General features: G+C 51.4%; 11 protein-coding genes across 11 annotated transcripts; 5 read left to right on the forward strand and 6 right to left on the reverse strand.

The window, feature by feature from the left end:
• Window positions 1-1,083: 1,083 nt before the first annotated feature.
• Window positions 1,084-4,508, reverse strand: An02g12170 (uncharacterized protein; the record flags this gene model as incomplete). Its single annotated transcript, XM_001400308.3, has 6 exons — window positions 1,084-1,163; window positions 1,229-3,525; window positions 3,594-3,822; window positions 3,872-3,965; window positions 4,046-4,203; window positions 4,319-4,508. The coding sequence occupies 6 exons, from the start codon at window positions 4,506-4,508 to the stop codon at window positions 1,084-1,086; spliced, it is 3,048 nt and encodes a 1,015-aa protein (XP_001400345.1).
• Window positions 4,509-4,586: 78 nt separating this feature from the next.
• An02g12180 (hypothetical protein) lies at window positions 4,587-5,256 on the forward strand (the record flags this gene model as incomplete). Its single annotated transcript, XM_059746669.1, has 4 exons — window positions 4,587-4,601; window positions 4,687-4,819; window positions 4,922-5,054; window positions 5,157-5,256. The coding sequence occupies 4 exons, from the start codon at window positions 4,587-4,589 to the stop codon at window positions 5,254-5,256; spliced, it is 381 nt and encodes a 126-aa protein (XP_059600100.1).
• Window positions 5,257-6,102: 846 nt separating this feature from the next.
• On the forward strand, window positions 6,103-6,743 carry An02g12190 (uncharacterized protein; the record flags this gene model as incomplete). Its single annotated transcript, XM_059746670.1, has 2 exons — window positions 6,103-6,264; window positions 6,645-6,743. The coding sequence occupies 2 exons, from the start codon at window positions 6,103-6,105 to the stop codon at window positions 6,741-6,743; spliced, it is 261 nt and encodes an 86-aa protein (XP_059600101.1).
• A 152-nt stretch (window positions 6,744-6,895) lies between these two features.
• Window positions 6,896-7,384, reverse strand: An02g12200 (hypothetical protein; the record flags this gene model as incomplete). The annotated part of the gene is made up of 4 exons (XM_059746671.1): window positions 6,896-6,961; window positions 7,062-7,116; window positions 7,196-7,243; window positions 7,320-7,384. The coding sequence occupies 4 exons, from the start codon at window positions 7,382-7,384 to the stop codon at window positions 6,896-6,898; spliced, it is 234 nt and encodes a 77-aa protein (XP_059600102.1).
• A 102-nt stretch (window positions 7,385-7,486) lies between these two features.
• On the forward strand, window positions 7,487-9,518 carry An02g12210 (uncharacterized protein; the record flags this gene model as incomplete). The annotated part of the gene is made up of 3 exons (XM_001400312.3): window positions 7,487-7,542; window positions 7,625-7,781; window positions 7,857-9,518. The coding sequence occupies 3 exons, from the start codon at window positions 7,487-7,489 to the stop codon at window positions 9,516-9,518; spliced, it is 1,875 nt and encodes a 624-aa protein (XP_001400349.1).
• A 1,321-nt stretch (window positions 9,519-10,839) lies between these two features.
• Window positions 10,840-12,957, reverse strand: An02g12220 (uncharacterized protein; the record flags this gene model as incomplete). The annotated part of the gene is made up of 4 exons (XM_059746672.1): window positions 10,840-11,954; window positions 12,012-12,133; window positions 12,190-12,500; window positions 12,655-12,957. 4 exons carry the CDS (start codon window positions 12,955-12,957, stop codon window positions 10,840-10,842), a joined length of 1,851 nt encoding a protein of 616 aa, XP_059600103.1.
• A 1,045-nt stretch (window positions 12,958-14,002) lies between these two features.
• Window positions 14,003-15,147, reverse strand: An02g12230 (uncharacterized protein; the record flags this gene model as incomplete). Its single annotated transcript, XM_059746673.1, has 3 exons — window positions 14,003-14,935; window positions 15,016-15,034; window positions 15,107-15,147. The coding sequence occupies 3 exons, from the start codon at window positions 15,145-15,147 to the stop codon at window positions 14,003-14,005; spliced, it is 993 nt and encodes a 330-aa protein (XP_059600104.1).
• Window positions 15,148-15,285: 138 nt separating this feature from the next.
• An02g12240 (uncharacterized protein) lies at window positions 15,286-15,765 on the forward strand (the record flags this gene model as incomplete). Its single annotated transcript, XM_059746674.1, has 3 exons — window positions 15,286-15,306; window positions 15,396-15,584; window positions 15,676-15,765. The coding sequence occupies 3 exons, from the start codon at window positions 15,286-15,288 to the stop codon at window positions 15,763-15,765; spliced, it is 300 nt and encodes a 99-aa protein (XP_059600105.1).
• Window positions 15,766-15,863: 98 nt separating this feature from the next.
• On the reverse strand, window positions 15,864-16,934 carry An02g12250 (uncharacterized protein; the record flags this gene model as incomplete). Its single annotated transcript, XM_001400316.3, has 2 exons — window positions 15,864-15,987; window positions 16,054-16,934. 2 exons carry the CDS (start codon window positions 16,932-16,934, stop codon window positions 15,864-15,866), a joined length of 1,005 nt encoding a protein of 334 aa, XP_001400353.1.
• Window positions 16,935-17,843: 909 nt separating this feature from the next.
• An02g12260 (uncharacterized protein) lies at window positions 17,844-19,058 on the forward strand (the record flags this gene model as incomplete). Its single annotated transcript, XM_059746675.1, has 5 exons — window positions 17,844-17,913; window positions 18,123-18,172; window positions 18,278-18,282; window positions 18,357-18,441; window positions 18,525-19,058. The coding sequence occupies 5 exons, from the start codon at window positions 17,844-17,846 to the stop codon at window positions 19,056-19,058; spliced, it is 744 nt and encodes a 247-aa protein (XP_059600106.1).
• A 511-nt stretch (window positions 19,059-19,569) lies between these two features.
• Window positions 19,570-20,173, reverse strand: An02g12270 (uncharacterized protein; the record flags this gene model as incomplete). Its single annotated transcript, XM_001400318.3, has 5 exons — window positions 19,570-19,610; window positions 19,685-19,794; window positions 19,844-19,950; window positions 20,019-20,091; window positions 20,154-20,173. 5 exons carry the CDS (start codon window positions 20,171-20,173, stop codon window positions 19,570-19,572), a joined length of 351 nt encoding a protein of 116 aa, XP_001400355.1.
• Between the last annotated feature and the right edge of the window lie 165 nt (window positions 20,174-20,338).

Consider the following 20,338-nt stretch of genomic DNA (forward strand, 5'->3'; position numbering starts at 1 on the left):
ATGGTTTTCTCTGTTCTATTTTTATCTCATTCGATTCTACACTTTCGATACCCTGATACTCACACAAGCGCGTTATGCGTTGGGATTTGGACTGCCGTGCTTTATTCTACTGCTTCGGTAGGAAGTATGACATGCTAGGTTCCATACGTTTACTGCATTGTTTGATTGGCGTGAACTGACATGCATGGTTGTTTTGTTTTGTTTCTGTATGATGAGACCCCCTGTTACAGTGCATACATGCGCATGTCGGTGCGCATGTATGGAGCTGTGATATGAGGCTAAAATAAGATAATGGTTTGGATGATATATGCACATGTAATAGATAATTTATTTTCAATGGATATAGTTTCTGTTATCTGTTTTTCTTCCTATCTCGGTTTCTATTACCACCTTTGTTAATTGTTAACCCACTCTCCTATGACATAGGTCCGACTTGCAGGCGGCCTCTATCTGCTACTCTAGGGATATATACTAATTCAATAAGAACCAGATCTCTACAATCAGGTTCGCTATCACAATTCACAACGACTAGGCTGAATACATAGCATAGCGAGAGACGGGTGAGGTATATTGGATATATTGCAGAAGACACAACAACAGTCCAACGAACTCAACGATAATTGCATAGATTAAACTTAAAGCAGGCACAACAAGGAGGGGAATATAACAACAAGAAGAAAGCAAAAAATAAAAGTAATAAACAAACTTGGTTAAGAAGACAACTTGCTACCACTACCAACATCCCCGCTTAACGGAGACAGACAGGCAGCAGGCGCAAGAGGAACGGAAATGGGAATAAAAAGTAGACAATCGTGCGTAGAACGGCATCACGGCGTATGTCTGTCATGCGCGGCTTGCAATATCTTCAGACCTTGTTGCCATGGGTCCAGGCTCAGTCAGCAAGATGGCAGGCGGGATGGACCTGGACGCGAAGGGGTAGGTGAAAATACATTAAATGGCGTATAAATGCATTGGGGGGTCAAATACAGTGGTATATGGGTGATAGCGACAGTATACTGAAATGTCCAGAAACGACAGTAGCGAAAGTAAGGTAATTAGCAGACGGAACTGGGGCTATTAGCTTCAAGGCTTGCTTGCAGCTTGCATGTTGCCAGTCAATTCAGCGACTCTGGCCTTGATACGGGCAGCACGGGATTCGAAGCCTAAAAAGTTCACATGTTAGAGCTATGTTTTTTATAGCTTTAAAGCAAAAGCCAAGTTCACTTACTCTCTTCTTCACTGGTGTTGTCATCGTCGCTATCATCAGCATGCGACTCTACCTGAGCTGCTCTCGCCGCGGCGTTCTGGCGGATCTGGGCCCAGCGGTCAAAGGATGTGTTTATTGGCTGAGGGGGAGGACTGGGCTCATCCTGTGGCTCAACGGAGACCCGATCGGTCGCAGAGTGAAACGATGCAGGCTTCTCAGGGAATCGTTCGGAAACAGGAGAGTCGTTAGGGACAAAAGCAGGCTGCTCAACCAGGGGGCCCTGGTCAAACCTGGAGAATTCTTGATCGGCCGCTGCTCGTTCCCTGGTATCAATGCGTGAAAGAGCGTCGTATTCAGCTTGACGGCGGATCTGAGGCTCATCGCTTTGGGAAACAGGGGGTTTGAGGGCGTCCAAAGAAACCGTGGGCTCAGTGGGCTTGGGGGCTTTCTCTTGCACAGCAGGCTCGGCGGGCTTGGGACTCTCGGCGGGCTTAGGAGCCTCAACTGGGACTGTAATGGGCACAGGCTTCTTCTTCAGTGTCGGCTTGCCATTCGTCGAAGGGCGAATGGTCTGCTCTTGGGCGGCTCTTGCTTTGTCCTCGAGGGCAGCGCGAGCGGCGGCAACAGCGGACCCAGTGGGTTTCATTGGTGGCTTCGGTTCAGGCTCGTTCTTCTTTTTGACCGTTCCGAACATACTCTTGAAACCGGCGTTGCCAGGCTTCTTCTTGATCTTCCGACCAGACTCCTCCGAATCCATGGACTGCTTCGGAGGCGTATCAGTGGTCGGCAAGTCCATCGCAAGGCTCGGGCTGTCAGCCCTGCTTGCCGTATTCTCCTCTTGAGCAGCAAGCTCTTTTCTGGGAACTGCGGGTTTCGGGGAACTTGAGGGTGTATCCTTCGGCAAAGGTGGTGGTGCCTGTCGAGCAGAGGTGCTCGCCGTCGGGGAGGTTGGGGTGCTGGGCTGTTCGATCGGCACCATGGCATCTTCTGCTAGAGCACCTGTTCCTGCACGGCTGTTACTCAAATAGGCAGTTCTGTAAGTGTTTTTATCGTAGTTGGTCGCCCATTTCATAGCCTGAGACGCTTCGTTCACGATCGACGGCTGTAGCGTCATGACAGAGTTCGTCTTGGTGTTGTATTTGACATCCTCAGAGACGTTCTTAGAGCCATTGGCAGCTTCTTGTTCCTCGCGATGCCGTTTCTGAAGAGCTGCCGCTGCCGCTTGGATGCGGGCATGCTGGTCAGGGGCAATACTGGTCTTGCTCTGGGGAGCTTGGTTGTCCGGCCGCTTGTACGAGTCTTCCACGGCACTAACTTTCTTAGCGGAGGACTTGCGACGTCCAACACCGCGTTTACGAGTCGAGAACCCAAAGAAGCGCTTCTTTTCAACGATGTATGCACCCGGTTCTGGCTCTGGTGCTGCACCCTTGACCTGCTCTTCCAGGACCAACCACTTGGTGTCTTTAATTACGGTCTCGAGCAATGCACACCGGCCAAAAACGGCCTTTCGGGACACGGGCTCCTCCCCAGCCAAACTACTGATCCATACCCACCAGAAAGAGTCATCGAGGTCGAGGGTGGTGATGCTTGCGAGCTCTCCCGGTTCCATAGACGGCTCGTCATTCAAACTGCGCTTGTGTGACTGCGAGCTTTGACCCCTGACGGTTGCGATAGGGGGAAGAACCTTGTCAGGGGGAAGAAGCAAAGGAGCAATCGGGCCCTTCAGGCCGTTCTCGTCACCGAAGCCGGACGACATGAAGTCTGCCCATGATGGAGTTGTGGGCCGACCGAAGTCACCTGCGCCGGACTGTGGAGCGGATCTCAAGCCTCCTCCGAATTCGTTCCTGGCTAGACGAGCTGCGCTTGAATCATCATCCAGGTCAGACTCAAGGGCACCGCCAAACCCAAAGTCCTCAAATCGCGACCAGGAGGCTTCCCGAGTCGCCGATCCTGGCTCTGGTGCACTCGACTGGTTAATGGAAGAGATACATTTTAGCACACGTAGACACTCGTCGGTTAGTGCTTTGGTGGGCTCCTCGAAGCTGGCGAACTCCTGGAGATGGCGGTCGCTGTCTCTGTATTCGAAATTCTTTGCGCGCCGCAGCAGAGCGAATGGAGTTGGTGAGACGGTGTCGACAATCATCACCACTCTGGTGGTGGAGACCTGAAGTAGGGTGGGCGTCTCTGGCGGATATTCCGTCGCCTGGACAAGAGTCTGAAGTGAGATAGGGAGCGTTGTAATAGCGTTCACCCCGCGCAACTCAGGAGACAAGGATCGCAGATAGGCGAAGAACAAATGGCTTGTCGCATCAGCGGCCCTGCAGGACGTCAGCTATCAGAATCACTATAAGGATAGATGATCGGTTGAATCATATCTGTGACATACCGTGCCCAGTTCTTATAAGCTGCCTCGAAGCCGTTGCCCGTATCCGCATGATCGAACGCCCACCATCCGGCATACCGGGAGAGCTTCCGTCCACCAAGACCATTAGATTTACCATGTGCTGCGACGGCAGCGAGGAGGTCGAAAAAGTCGAAAACGATCTTTGACCGAGCGTCTGAGTCGACACTGATGGGAATGAAAGTTGTAAATGCGTCGGGGGCGAATTGGGAATCTGGGGATCATTAGCACACATTCCTGACCAGACGCCTCTTGTAACATACCTTGCTCCCCAACCTTGAACAGCTCATATGCTTCCCAGGTAACGACTCCTCCAGGGAGTCGACTCCAACACCATTTCAGCACACTACACAGGACCTATACAACACAGACATAGAATCCCAATGAGTAAATGACCCCTCAGCGTCAGGAGGTAGAAAGAAAATGTGTTGGCTCACCATAGGGTCCGACAGCCGGAGTTCTTGTGCCAATGCATCCCCGTTCAGAGGTGAACCCCTTTCCAGGGACTGATTGAAGTAGTTACGGATGAAGGTACGTGCAGCGCTGGCGTCGGTGCTGGGGCGGAAGGGTAGAAGTAAAAAGGGAGTTTGAAGAGCTGTCAAAAGGAGAACGAGGCAAGGATCAGCAAACTGAGGAATGCGCAAAGCTTGACTTGACTTGTACACCAGAGGGGCGGTGGATCACATCGGTTCAAAGATAGAAACACATACCTCGTGCCTTCAGTTCTTGGGTGCACCCTCGCAAGAGTTCCTGAACCTCCTCCGGGGCGACTTCGGATCGCTGCCACGCGTCGGTCCATGTGGGCTTTGCGGGCCCTTTCTCTTCTACTTCTGGGGATTTGGCTGCTTTCTTTGCAGCATTGGTGTCTTTACTTCGAAAGACACGAGTGAAGAAAGGCATCTTGCACCATGCGCACGCCAGATTTATTTTTGCGGGGAGTACGCGATCGAACGGGGAGTTGTAAATGAGTCCAAGGCGATGCCCAACGGCGGAGTAACGTAGATGCGTTTGGCCGTAGTGAAGTCGAGATCCAATGAGATCAGTAGATTAATGCGAGCGCGAGACTTTGGGTGGGAAGGGAAGATCCAACAGATGTGCTCCAACACTTTTGCAATGGACCTTCAGGACGCAAGGGTGGCCGACCCGTATTAAGGAAAAAGGAAACAATCGAGAAGCAGAGGCGGACTTGACACTGAAACCCAAGTCGGATGGTGAATCGGATACCTCAATAGATTAAACCCTAGTAAGGAAAAATAAAATAACTGCAAAGTCAGAAACTAGAAAAATAGAAAATGGTCCGATGGACGACGCAGACAGCAAGGACCATCCAAGTGTCCTAGAGGGAGGACCGCCTGCAGCCCAGGATGGGGCAGCACGTCTAGCGTGCAGCAGCAGCAACCGCGAGGGAATCCAGGGTAGGAAATGCAATCAGGATGGCCAACGAGCGTAGATACCACTGTTAATCCCGGATGACAACGTGGTGGAAGGGGAATTAACAGAAGACAAAGCGTGACCGAAACAAAGATTTGCAGGAGGGGGGGAATAAAGGAGAGGGGAAAAAGAAACACTGAAGTCGCAAATTGAGATGAAAAAGGACGGCGATGATGAGGATCTACTGGGCTTGCCGTTTCAGGGGGTGAAAGATTAATACGCCCGCAAAACACAGCAATTTGGTGCCATGGTTCTCTATCCGCGATCCAGTCGGTAAACGACCGTCGATTGGAGCAAACGAAAGAAAAGTCCAACCAAGTCTGAACCGATCGGGTTCCCTTCTTTTCTGGATCTTTTGCTTACTTTATGAGGTCACAACTTGAGGAACGTGGTTCCCACCAAGTTATATCTAAGGCGTTGTGTTGGCCAACATGGTTGACTATCTCCCGGTAGGTTAGTTAGTTAGTTGGTTATCTGGCGGGAGACGATGATCAACACTACCTGTACTTATGGTGTTATCACACCCTCTTTTCTAACAGTACACACACACCCTTCATACATCCCCTCATCTACTTACTACATACAATAAACTCAGTCCAGACTCAGCATGTCTATTAATCCTTGCCTTGGCATGGGAGACCTGCGGGGCCCAACGGTGTTTCACTTGCTGAAGATTCATTATGCTTTTCGTCACAGGGTAGTAGTACTAAGGAGTATATACTTACTAACTCACTGTACAAATATTGGTGCCCAGTCCGGATCATTTGATGTGACATGGTTGTACAGCAGCAATAATTTCCTTTCCTATTGGGAAACATACCGCCTCTCCCAAGCGTGTCGCGTCGAGTGTGATAAGTTGATTAGGGTAGTGTTAGTGTCATGTAGGAAGCACCTAGCCTGCCTGCACCACCTTAGCACCGCTCATGGCGCAGAATAAGAACCAGAACAGATCCTACGATTTCCACTCAGAAGGTGATCCTCCTGTGACGGGTCACGGTGCAAGGGCCAATCAGAGGACCTGGCTGGAAGAGGCAAGTGACTGATCAGGAGTCCCTGTGGCCCGATGCGGATTAGGCGTATCGCCAACTGGGACTTATCCGGTTTGGGACAGTCGATACCTGAGGCTGGCGGTGATAGCGATACGCCAGACTTGATTGTGACTGTGCCGGCAGGCGGTAAGACAACCAACGGCGCAGCTTTGTTTGGATGGTTTGTGGTTGGGGAGGTGCCAGCCAACTGCAATGTAACCTCATTTGGATTAGTGGGATGGCGTTATTCACAGTTTTCCCCTCAATGAATGTTGATTAGTTTGATTTTTTAGTTAGTGTTGGAAAGAGGGGGAATAATATGTAAATGAGAGGGAAAAGAGGGGTGGGTAAGCGTGAAATAGTATTATTGTGGAAGAGGATAGAGAGAAAGAATGAAAAAAGTCCGACCCAGAGGCTTCACAAAAAGTAAGCATGAAATGTAGAGGTGAGACTGAAGGAAAGCATGCTACCCTTCCATTTTATATCTACTCAACACTACCTCACTTAAGTGGTATCTATAGTAGCTAAAGGTGATGGAACTGCCGGGACAATCAATCTATTAATAGGGAGGCGGTAGTCAACAGCCGCCGTTGGCGAGTTGGTTAGCCGCCGGGACGATGGGCCAAACCTCGAACGGGCGGCAGCTCTTCCCACCGTCGGTCTATCTTTAGAATAATCTTCTGCATCACCCGCGTGTCGCCGCTCCAGCCATCAATCATCCTTTCCCTTTCTCATCCCCATTCATTCCATCATCATTTCGCCCCCCCCATCCCAGAAATTAATTGACTTTTTGTTCCATCACGTCGCCTATCTCTCGTCTCTCGTTGCTCAAGGTGGGTTTCCTAAGGCCTCGTCTTTCTCTCTCTTCCCTTTGTTTCCCTGCCCTGTCCATCTCTCTCTCTACCGCCCACCCCCTTTGTCGTTTCTTCCTGCCGTTCGGATCACGCCCGCGCGCGCCCTTCTGGTGTCCTGTTCATCCCCTCCTCCAAAATACCGTCACTCTTCCCAATCTCACCCCTCCTTCCTGTTGCTCTTCCCACCCAACAACTCTCTCGCATCACCAACCCCCTCCCACACACCCCCCGGTCGTTCACTATCTTCCCTGGTTTTTGCATATTATCGCCTTACCTTCTCTCCGTAGCGGAGAAAGACAGTACTTCTCTCCATGTGGGGACTCTAGGGAAATACTAAATATAAATTCTGCCCACAGTCTTGGAGGTTCCTGCCATCCTTTTTTATTATTTTTTTACACCCTCTAATCGCGTCCCGGAAATCCTTGCGGGCGGCGCTTCCTCGAGTTTCAGCTCGCGCCGCCATCTCATCCGGACGAACCATTCCCCCAGAAGCTCTGCTTGACCTGTTCGCCTGCGTGTTTCATCGACGCTCTTTTCTGTGGGATTCGTTCATCCGCTGTCCCTCATGGGTCGCAGAAAGATCGAGATCAAGGCGATCAAGGATGATCGCAACCGCTCAGTGTAAGTGCTAAAGCTGGTGGATCTCTTCACCTCTCCCCATTAAACCCTAGTTCGTCAAGCTAACGCTCTGGTGCGCGACTAGGACCTTTCTGAAACGGAAGGGTGGTCTGTTCAAGAAGGCACATGAGCTTGCGGTCCTGTGTTCGGTTGATGTCGCTGTTATTATCTTTGGTCACAACAAGAAGCTCTACGAATTCTCGTCATGTGATATGCGAGAGGCCCTCACTCGATATCAATACGTGCGTTGTCCACCTAACCCGCTCGTCTGGAAAGACTGTCGTTGATCTGACATTGCCGCTTTCCTATGCTTTTAGTTTGGTCCCCCACATGAACACAAAGGCCCTGAAGACTTTAACGGCAAACGCGACGATGATGATGACGAAGATGAGACGACGCCTGCCCCCGAAGATGTGCATCCTACGCCTCCAAATCCTCCCATGATTCCCGCCCACCTGCCAGGTCATCCCGGCTTCCAGCACGTCACTCATGCGCCGTCTGCTTCCCCGCCCATAGGGAATGGGATGGCATTTGCTCCGCGTCACGGTACCCCTCAACCGCAGGGAGTTTCTCGGCCTTCGTCTCGGAATCATCTTCGTCGGGTGAGCTCCAATATGGGACCTCAACAGCATCACCATGCGACCCCTCCGCCGCCTCCGCCGCCGCCGCAAAATGGCTTCACGTACATTCCTAATCCTTCGGTATATAACCCCAACGCTGCTCACGCCATGGCTCAACCTCCCCGCCCACCTCAGTTCACTCATTACGGACCCCCCGGGCCGCATCACCAACCCCCTCCGCCTCCACAGCATCATCCAGCGATGCCGCCACACTCCATGCCCCCACAGTCTATGCCTCCACATACAATGGCACCGCAAGCCATGCCGCCGCACCACCAGGCTCCTCCACACATGCCACACCCGCCTCATGCACTTTCACAGCAACCGCCTCCAATGGCCATGACCCAGCCGCCCCATGCCGCCATCCCGCAGGTCGCGCAAGCGTTTCTCCCAGAGCAAGGACGAAATTCCATGCCTCCGACGTTTACAACAGAACAGCAACCACCGCCGCCACGAACAGTGTCGCTTCCTGAAGGAACCGCTCCGACAGACGCAATGCCAGGTCCCATGAAGACGGAAGGAACCCCATCCCCGCCGCACCAGCGATCTCTCTCTTCCAAGTCTCGCAGTATCTTCACACCCATTGACGACCGAGGCTCCGTATTGGCGCGCCATTTTGGCGTAGGTCCTCCGACGGAGGCGGGAGAGAATGCGCAAACGAAGGCTGAAGGAGCAACACTCGGACCAAACGAAGGGAAGCCTGCTGGGCTAACTGCAAAGCCCCCTCCTCCACCTCCCCGAGCGGCCACGGAAGCCCCGCGTCCCCAGCCGGTAGTTGACCTGAAGCCGCCTGTGCGTACAAACAGCGGCCAGTTCCCGCCTAAGCGCCCGCAGTTGAAGGTACAGATACCGAGTGAGAATTCGGACCGGGGCAGCGCAACGGCAGATTCATCGTCACGTGATTCTGCGGGGAACAAAACGCTCACGCCTGCCAAAGCGAATCCAGACACCGGTCACTCGAGCGTGGTATTGCCCCCGCCCTCGCCGTCTGCGGGTGCGATATTAAGTGCAGGGGCTCAAGGGCCGCCAAATCCTTTTGCCCGGCCACCGCCTCCGGGAGCAGCACCACAGAACAACAGTGCATACAACAATAATAGCAATATAGATACGCCAATCTCTGCTCTTCCTAGTCGGTTCGTCTCGGATGCGCTTCTCCCGTCACCGTCCAGTTTCTTTCCGGAATGGGGCTTTGGGCGGTCTGGACCAGACAGCAACATGTTGCCCAGTCCCTTGACGTTCCCTACGCCGGCGGTACAAAGTGGCCCCGGGTTTGGGCGCGAGGATGAGCAAGACAAAAAGCGCAAAAGCCCTGATAGTGGACCCAATGCGGAAGGGGTAGTGAAGAAACCAAAGACGTAATCCACTCCATATTGTTACAACTACTAGACTGATGATTGTGGTATTTTGTTGCTGGGGTGATCAAGTCCCCCGTGTTTCATATATGGCATCTCAAGGCGTTGGCGAAAGCTACTTTTGGTTTCCTTAATTGGGATGGGAAAGTTCGAATGAGGCTCGTTTTGTTTCCCCTGGATCCTTTTTTTGTCCTCCGGTTCTGAACCAGTACCAAGTCCTTCCTTGTTTTGTGATAAGGGTTTCCGATTTAACTTTATACCCCTTCCTTTTATTGTTATTGCCATGGTCGTTTTTGGCAGTTGACCTAGCTATCCATCGATTTCTCTCCAAAGTCCGAAACCAAATGAGAATGGTGCGATAAATCTTTCCTTTTCCTACCTATTTCCTTTTTCTCTTGCTGTTTTGCTTTTTTTCGCTGGGGACTTTGAAGATGATAGAAGACACATAATATTATTATATTAAGTGTTTCAATCTTCTAGTCAAGGGTGGCTTTCTCTTTCATATATTACTATGTTCTTATTATTTTGGAATAAAAGTAAAAAAAAAAAAGGTGTACATAACAAAGATCTGCGATGTGCAACTAGGAGAATTAATTCAATAGTAGGTTTCTTAGTTTGAATACTGTGGTTCACCGCACGTCCCGTGTTCCGGTGCTTCTATTATAAGAAGAGTAGATAGTAGGGATTTAAATTGATTGATAGTCCGTTGCCGTGAACCTAAACGTTAACTCTAAATTTCAGTTTTGTCGCGCGCACGAGTCATGACATCAACTGACTTTCTACCTTGTTTATCTGATAGATAGAGTTGGATGATGGTTATGCAAGGGTGGGGTTTTGGTTCACAACACAAGTTACTGTCGTCATATAAGTATAATAAAACAGTAACTATCGAATGATATGATATTATAGTCAATTTCATTGTGGTAAACATTTGATTTATGTATGCAGATCATAGTATCATATGGTATGATGCTACTAAGCACGAGTGCCATTTTCTAATTACTACTAGTAAAGTAAGTATCTCAACCAGTCTGTCTGTCAGGTAGTATTATTAGATTTTAAGTATTTAGATACATCATCATCATCATCTTGTGTAGATAGTATGCAAGTATGTATGTTGAATGCAGGTGAAAGATCTAGTTCGTTAGTTAGTTGAATGATTCCCGATTTTCTTTTCTTCTTTCGATCTTTCTTCCGTCCTTCTTTTCTTTTCCTTTTTTGACCCCTAGATTGTAGGTTGGGGATTTATTAGGCTGGTTTCGCGCAAGGATTACCAGTCGGTGTAGTGTATATATCATCATAGAAGAAGAACTAAAAGAGGGGGAGCATCAAACCCCCTCCTTTGCTTCTCCCACCTCACCCCTCCCCCTCTTCTGAGCCTCCAAAACCGCCTGTCTAGCTTTCTCCTGCTCCGCGAGACCCGTCTTTGCAATCGTATGCGATTTACTCAGGACCACAGGCTTCACAAACAAACTGATGATAAGTCCAACTCCAGCCATCGCACAATAAAAGATCCACATACGACTCAACGCAAACGTGTACGCCTTCAACACGACAGTCTTCTGGTCAGCTGCCAGAGACTTGATAAGCGAGCTAGCCGAGCCCGAGAACGAGTCCGCGAGAGACGTAGCCTTCTGCTCGCCGATCGCGGCAGCGACCTTGGGCAATTGCTCACGGAAGACGTTCTGGTAGATGACTGTTCCCAAGACGATGGAAATGGCAGCGGAGAGTTGTCGCAAGAAGGCGAAGGTAGCTGTGCCGGCGGCCATGTCGGAGGGGTGGATGTTCGCCTGGAGAGCGACAAGGGGCGATTGGAAAAGCGGGCCAGTGCCAATGCCGCCGATGATTTGGTAGATGATGATGCGAGGCCAGGAGGCATAGTATTTGAGGTCGATGAGAAGGCCGTATCCGAGGGCCATGAGGGCTAAGCCGAAAATGATGAGTTCGCGGTATCGGCCTGTCTTCTTGATGACGAAGCCGGTGCCGGCGGAGAAAATGGAGAGGCTGAGGACGGTGGGAAGGACGTAGACGCCGGACATGATGGGGCTGGCGAGGAGAACGGTTTGGAAGTATAGGGGCAGGTAGTAGGAGCCGGACATGAAGACCATGCTGTGGCAGAAGCAGATTAGAAGTATTAGGACGTTGTGTTTGTTGTTGAACAGGCGGATTGGGATGACGGGGTAGCGAGCGATTTTCCATTCGTTGAGGAAGGCGAGGCCCCAGGTGAAGACGCCGAAGATGATCAGGCAGATTACTGTTGCTGAGTCCCAGGGGTAGTTGACACCGCCGAATTCGAGCCCGAAGAGGAACATTAGTGTGCCGCCGAGCATGAGCATGTTGCCGGTCCAGTCGATGGAGCGGATGCCCGCCCAGAAGGGGACTTTTCCGGTTTCGATCTTAAGGAAGAAGACTAAAATGACGAAGGAGACGCCACCGATGGGGACTAAGAGATTGTAAGTTGGGGGGATGTTAAGGCTGGAGAGGGTGAGAGGAGACTTACGGTTGAGGTAGAAGCACCAGCGCCAGGTTACGTCTGTGGTGAAGGCACCGCCGACGATAGGGCCCAGGGCACCGGCGATGGCCCATGTAGAGCCGAAGAGGCCGTAGTACATGGGGCGTTCTCTGGGGAAGAGGGTTAGTGTTGAGTCTGTGAAGGGCTGGTGGGAGGCCTGACGGACCTGACACTGAAGAGATCGGAGACGCAGATATTGGTCAGCACGGTAATACCTCCGCCGCCTGCACCTTGAATAGCTCTGCCCGAGATAATCATGGGGAGGTCGATCGCCAGCGCACAAATCAGACTGCCGACGAGGAAGAGGAGGTTGGCGATGAGAATGATGCGTTTGCGACCCCAGACATCACTGATCTTGCCCCATAAGGGGACGGTGGCGGCGTTGGCCAGCATGTATGATGAAGCGATCCATGAGTAGCCGCTCTCCGAAGCGTGGAAATGCGACGCGATAGTAGGTAGGGCTGTGGAGACGATGGTCTGTAGAGACGACGAGTGTGAGTAGATGTAAATGCAACGATGCGATAGAGGGTCGTTACCATATCCAAAGCTGCTAGGAACAAGACAAGCTATATTGAAACACCATGTGGTTAGCGACGGAGTCATCAGAAGCATGGAAAAGCAAGGGACATACACAAAGCGCAGTCATGACAACGACAATCTTCTTCTTCCCTAGCTTTTGCGCCTGCGACGGCACTCTATCCAACGGCGCACCAGCGCCCGCTTTCTCCTCGGACCCATCTCCAGTCGCTTCAGGAGATGGTTGTTCTGTTGATGACCTCGTCGGGTCGGGCTTCTCCGAGCCATCTCTGGACGAAGTGCCCACGTCGGATGGTGACATCTTCTCCGCATCTACCAGGACTTCTTTGTCCTGGTCGGCATGCTGCTGCTGCACGATACGAGCATCCTCACGAGAAGGATCCTGAGCGACCGTCATGCTTACGGAACCCCAGGATGAGTCTGGAGAGAGAAGCAGGAGAAAACGAAGACGAATGACTCAACAGAGGCTGAAAGCTTGCTGTCCAAAGAATTGGGGGTGAGGAGAAGGACAAGGGCCCCTCGCAGTGGCGGACTGAACCGACGGTTGCAGCCAGTCTAAAAGTCTAGACTTGGGGAGGAAAAGAATACGCAAGAGGCCAGGCTTAATTGACCACGTCAACTAATTAACTAGCTAGCTAGCTAGACTAGACTAGACAGGAATCTCGCACAGTTAATAAATAATCCTTGCAAGGAGAGAAAATTTTCCCTGTCAATGCTTGCCCGCTCTTAAGGCTCGGAGATAAGTTGAAACAACGACGAAGCCATCCCCAAAACGGGCAAAAATGCTATCGATCTCGTGGGTGAGCAAGCCCGAAAGCCACCCCACGGGCCACTCCAATCCATGGACACGGGGTGATAGACAAGCTATATCCATGGAAGGCCTATCAACACTGAAAAGTTGGGAGAAAACTCCCGACTGCAGCAGGGAGGGAGAATTTGGGGGCAAGTTACACCGTTGGCACGCCCGGACATTTTTGAAAGTTGTCGATCACTGGCTGGTCTGCAGGTCTGCATGCCTGAAAAACAAACAAATAGACCTCTCACAATTCCTCTTCTCTTCTTCCTCCCCGAGGATGATCTGCATTGATGCTTTCCGTCAATTGTTCAATCATCATGGAGCATCGTGGGATTGGGTCTACACCGCATCTTGACTTGCGTTTTTACTAAAGCATCCTGCGGGCATTGCAATTGCGCCCGATAGGGGGCAGTCTGGCTTCGCTCGAGACCGGAAACATAAGAAAAGAAAAAATAGCCCATGCCATACTTGTTCGCTGTAGATTCCCCGGGTTGCTTGCGAAGAAAGATGCTACGGAAAATTAGGGTATAATGTACAATATAATTAGGGAGGAAACCCCCGGAAGAAGGTCAGCCATCTTCCTATCCACCATATCATCCAAATCAAACCTATCCGTCCTGAAGTTGGAGGATTTCTGCGCCGGACATTAGCAACTAATTTTCCACGCTTGTTTTCGCATAACGAGGGCGGGGGCCAACTCACCAGTCAAGAATTCCTCGAAGCTCACCGTAATATAGCCGTCGCGATCATCATCATACCGCTTAAAGACGTCCGTCATGCGCCGCAGACTAATGCACGCCTGCACAAACAAATCGAAGCTCATGCCCTGTTTCGCTGGCCCGTACGGAGGACCATTATTCATCTGCCGGCCTTTGTTCTCGAATGTCCGGAATAGCACCATCACAAATGGCTGGCTTAGCCGGTACCCGAAGGCCACCAGTGCATTCTCAAACTCGTACAGGCTAATGCGCCCGCTGCGGTCTTGATCGAATCGATCGAACAGCTCCCGCCACGCTGCAAGGTAGCGCCACAGTGCCACAAACTCGTCAAATGAGATTGTTCCGCTGTTGTTCCGGTCAAACATGCGGATCATCATCTTAACGGTCTTCGGGTGAAACGACGTGAAATCTCCGTTCACTAGAGCAGAGCCCAGCTCCATCTCCGTGAGTGTGCCCGAATGCGACGTGTTCGCAGCGCGGAACAGGGGGAATAGCTGTTGCGGGTCGTCGTCGGGAACTGCCAGTGCGCCATGGTTGGGCGAATTGGGTGGACGCGACGCGGGCGGCGGACGATTGCGCACTGGCTGGCTAGGAGGCGGCCCAAAGCCGTAGTTTTGCGGAGGAGGAGAGGGATGGAGTGGGTGAGGGCGTTGTTGTTGACTCGCTGGAGGGACGTTTGCCGGCGACCGTCCACCGTGCGGAGCCTGACTCGGTGCGCCGTAACGTTGAGGATGGGGACTGCCGGCACTAGAAACGGGTACTCGAGGTGGAACCCCGCTGGAGGGAGGGTGAGGAGATGGGCGAGACTGCTTCTGGTGGTGCGAGTTGTTGGATTGCATGGCGCCGAGCATTTGCGCTACCTAATTGTCATAGACCGAGTTAGGAGGCGCGGGGCAATCAACCAGGCAGACAAAGAACCGCTCGAGGAAAACTACCGTACCTGTTCCGGCTCTGCATGACTGTATTCATAAATGACATGTTAGCGACCCTAATCCCTACTTCTAATTGACCGCCAGACAGTTGTGACTCACGCTGGCAGCGCATCGGGGTTGTAGGACTGGTTGTATGCCATGGCCGCGGAGCTGACGTAACTGAAGCCGGGCGCAATCCAGCGAGGGGCAGATTGAAAGGTTAGGCGCCCAGTGACAGAGGGCGGGTTGATCGGAGAGGAGAAGGGAAGGAAGTGAAAGAGAAAGAGAAGAAAAATACGATGGGTTGGGATCAAAAGGAGGTCAGGGAGAGCGATGGAGAGATTAAGTTCTGTTCCATGGGCTGCTAGTCGTTAACGAACAGATTGTTTTTGCGGTCTTGGGAGCGGAGCCGTGGGGCGGCGGTTCAGCAGGAGTCGCCAAGCGGAGATGCTCAGGCACCGCTTCAACTAATAAACTTGTCCTGCCACCCCTGCAAGGAGGCTGTGTATATAGGTCTACAAGGAGGAGGCAGCAACAATCGCTTCAGATAGAAATAGACCGTCGCCAATGTAACCTTAACCTCTTGACAGCAGTAATGGTCGGTCCGCAACCAAACACAGGAATGTCCGACCGTTCTCAGCCCTATACTTGAGGCTTCTTTATTTGTTCCGGAAATGCTTGGCCCACAGGTTCCTCGTCCATTCGCGGTGGAGCCTGGCCAGCGTCTGTTCGTCGGGGAAGGCCTTGTTACTATCATATTATGGCCTGGTATGGTCTGACTATGACTATCACTCATCAGTCACGCTAGGCAGTCATTCAATCGCCCCGTGCAGGAAGGCGTAAACGTATCGCCCCGGCTAGTGAACATTAAGCGCTTTTACCACCCCCTGATTGACTCCTTCAGCCCCTCAGACTGCTCCTCCAGCTCGTTCATGATCTCCGTCCACGCTCTCGCCTGGAACTGCTTCCCTTCCGCTCCTGTTGTTAACGCCACAGATTCACTGCCCTAATATTAGCAAACACGCCGCAAAGACACGCAGAAACCATCCCAGCAGAGCAGCACTCACTCTAGATATCCATCACTCCGCCAACATTTCCCATGCGACTCCACCCCCTGATAAGTGGCACTGACCAACGACCGGCTTCCTTGCTCCGCCGTGCGAGCAAAGAGCTTATAAGCCAACCACGTCGCCCATCGCTCGTAGAATCTACTGTACTGCCGTCCAAGAGATGAGACGCAAAACCCAGGGCTTACAGTGTTGATGATGACCGGCACGGTGCCGTTCTCATTCCGAACAAGACCAGCTACTGTCTTGAGAACATATTCCAGGAGAAGCTTCGAGATACCATACTGCCTTGGGCCTTTGAAGGACTGCGGGCTATTCAGATGCTTTAACAACGGCTGCACCGTTCGGAGACTCTTGGCTTTGACGCGCACGAACTGTTGGCTGGATACGACCGTAAGATGAGCCGGGTCGGACAAGGATGAACTACTCCTTAGTTTCGGAAGGAGCAAAAGCGCCAATAGGGAAGTAGATAACGTATTGACCTGCAATGTCTCCTCCCATCCCTCGGGCGATACGCCGAAATCGCGGTTCCATATTCCGGCGTTCAGTAACGCAATGTCCAATTGGCGCAGCTCCTCGTTCACCCGGTTTGCAAAACTTTTGACGCTCTGGAAGCTGTTCATTTCCAGCTGCCATACTTGAATCACCCCTTGTCTGTTTGTAAGCTTCTCAAGCTCCGTCTTTGCCGCTTGGCCTCGCTGGAGGTTCCGGCTCCCTATAATGAGCGACTCCACCCCGAGATTGAGGAGCTTGACGGCGGCCTCAAACCCCAGTCCGGAGGTAGCTCCGGTCAAAATGACCGTTTTTCCTGCAAATGAAACCCCACTGGGGTCGACGGGCGGGTTATACTGGGTGCGTAGTAAACGGAGAAGGCTAGCCATGATGCAGTTAATGGGCACAAGACAGACCACTATACAACTCAGATAGAATAGAAGGACGGCCAGTCATTGACGTAGCCCAAAAGAGCTGATGATCGAAACAATCAGGTCGATCAATTAATCTAAGCTGAACAGGGATGTGTCTTCGAAGGATCGGATCCAACCCAACCCTGCATAAAGTTGAAGATAGTTGAATTCAATTGATTAGCGATCCGCCATGGACGATAGCTGCCAGGCGGTTTAGCTTGACCTAAGGCCGGGTCCGGCGTCTAGGCCGCCCCGCAGCAATACTCGACGCGGCTTTACGAGTACGAGCAGTTTCTGCAGTCCGCCAAGGTCCTCAGTCAAAACCGTGCCGTTGAATCCGGTAGTGACGAGTGGTTCCTAATTTCTCCTGTTTGTGAATATATATCCGTAGGAATAATGCGAGGCTTAGAATAAAGCATTTAGTATCCTGGGGATAGTGCTTAGTATCAGAAGAAAATGAGAGCGAATGAGAAAGCAGGAAAGTGGCAACATCCTTTGGGGGCGGATCAGGTCAGGGGACCTCGCAAACAATGCAAACACACGCAGAGGCCTTCTTGCGACTATCTGGCTCAGTTGTTCGCCATTTGCATTCATAGACTGACAAATCTGGGGTATTTATTCCCTTGAGGCAGTTGTATTAGTTCTGCTGCTATCTTTAAAGACATTTTCCTAGAAATCTGAAAGCCACTGCACCAGGCTTCACCCCTATAAATACCTGTCCCTCCCCTACGATCAATATATATCCATCGCGCAAAATCGAATGAGGGGTAATATATAGTACCCCGCAGGCGAACCGAATTATCCACACCGACAAAGATCAGCCAAAAGCCATACCAAACCGCCCCAGGATAGCTTAAGCCATGGTGTCCAGCGAGGAAGCCCATCATGTCCTTTCATCCGAAAAAGGCTGGCGCGAAAACTTCCCCGACGGCGACCTCTGGGTGTTCGGCTACGGGTAAGCCTATCAGGTCCCCTAACGCGATTGGCGCGGCGATAATCCCATGACAGGGTGACGGTAGTGGCTGACCTCTATTTTCTGCCAAAAGGAGCTTGATATGGAAGCCTCCGCCGCATTTTAGTATGTTGCTGTTCTTTTAAGGGGCAGAAGGTCTCAGAGGTCTGGATTGATTCAGCGTGACTAATTGTTCATCACCGTTGTGGTAGATCAGCGTGTTCCGGGTTATATCAATGGCTATGTCCGGAGGTTTTGGCAGGTATGTTGACTATGTCATTGTCTATTCTATGATATATATGTGCCTGTCATGTCTGTGGATGATATCGATCGGTGACGAGACTAACTGGGACATTTGACTCTATAGGCTAGGTAGGTTTGAATGTGTCTTCAAGCTGCGGAGCATTCTATTTGTCTGCAGTACAATAGGCTAACACGCAGGACAGTAACGACCACCGCGGAACGCCAGAGAATCCAGGTCGGGTATTAACAGTGATTGACCGGGAGTTTTGGGAAACTCTCGATGATCCGGTATGTTCCTTCTGCTCCCTTCTGTGAATGCACCAAATCTGTTCCTCTGGTCAAGTTATCTCACAAACCACCCTCGCAAACAGCTAGCACACCATGAAACCTCCGCAACAGCTACAGTCTGGGGCGTAGCGTACCACATCCCTGCTAGCCATGCCAATGAAGTCCGACACTATCTTGACATTCGGGAAATCAACGGCTACTCCGACCACTACACGCCGTTCCACCCCGTCCTAACATCCAAGGGAGCTGAATCTACCGACACCTCGGAATATCCTGCCACCCCCATTACCTGCATGGTCTACATCGGCCAGCCCAGCAACCCGCAATTTCTACGTGACCCTGCGCAGCGTGAACAACAGGCGGTGGCCGAGGTGATCAGTCGCAGCGAGGGCAAGAGCGGGAAGAACGCGGAATACCTGTTCATGTTGGAGAAGGCGCTTGAAGGGCTTGGGTTCGGTAATGCTGAGATGCATGTCACCGATCTAGTAAAACGGGTGAAAGCGCTCCAGAACGAGGAAGAGGTGCGTGAGGAGGAGGAGCAGGCTGAACGGGACTTGGAAGAGTCGTTGCATCCATCGGCGCGGGAAGCACATGAACGGTTCCCGCCTGCTGAATAGACATAACGGGGCAAGAAAATAGAGAGATAGATGATGAGATTGTAATAGATCATGACTTGGACCTAGATTAATTCCAAATTCACGATAGAGCACTGATTGCTTTCGCTGGACCACTTTCCCATCGGCCTCAAATCAGGTGTTAACATAAGCCAGATTACATACATGTCAACCATGACCCGAGTAAACGACATATTAAACAATTGATTTAAAGCCACGCGATGCGAAATCAAATCAAACCACGAGAGATGTCATTATCGCAATGAACTGGCGTGAGAGGGGGGGAAACATCATAGAGGAAAAAACACTAGAGGCAGGGGTCGTTTCGTCGTAAGTCACCATCATAAAAGCTGGGTAGCATGCGCCCGTGCTCTTATCCCAAACTTTAAGTCCGAAGGGACTAACAGCAGCTGACATGCGAGAAAGAGGGAAAAAAGCGTGAAAAGAAATGAAAAATAGGACAAGAGACCGGTCCACAGTAAGTCATCGGCAATGCTATAATAGCTTGCGCAGCTTACTCTGTAGCCTCAGGCTCCTGCTGCTGGGAACGCCAGCCTGCTTCTTGTTAGTTATATGATACAATATATAATTTAAGAGGGCCTTGATGGCAGTGACCAAGAAGAACTCACCGCCGCCGTTGTAGCCACGGTTGTAGCCACCGCGTCCATGGAATCCACCTCCACCCATGCGCGGTCTCGACTCCGAGGCTTTGTCGACACGGATGACACGGCCGTCGAATCTGAAGTGGTGAGTGTCTGGAAAGAGGAGCATTTAGATAGCTTGCTTACTCCTGGTTGTTCATGGCATTCATGGCAGCGTCGGCCTCAACATCACTGGCGAAGCGGACAAACCCGAATCCACGGCTGCGGTGGGTGTCATGATCCTTGACGACGATCTGAGTTTGGTCAATACGAGCATGATAAGGGAGAACTTTCATTGCTCCGCGAAACATGGATGACCAACGGCTTCTTCGATTGTTCCGTATTGCGAGAATCCCTCGCGGAGGGTCTCGTCAGTGGTGTGCCAGGCAAGGCCGCTGATTTTGGTCAGTCTGATATTGGGGGCGGGGTAGCCAAAAAGGAAACAGAATTGACAGACCCGATGAAGAGCTTAGCCATTTTTATTGAGGTTTCCTACAAGGGGGTTGGAAACTATCCTGGTAGTAAGCACTTGCGGATTGAGGAGGTCACGACAACGAGAATGAGGGGTTAGATGCGATGGTTTCTTTGGCAAAGTAGTCACGTTCGAACTTTGAGAAAAAAAGAGTCACAAAATCCGAAAAA

Source organism: Aspergillus niger (genome assembly GCF_000002855.4).
Source record: "Aspergillus niger supercontig An02".
Classification (NCBI taxonomy): Eukaryota; Fungi; Ascomycota; class Eurotiomycetes; order Eurotiales; family Aspergillaceae; genus Aspergillus; species Aspergillus niger.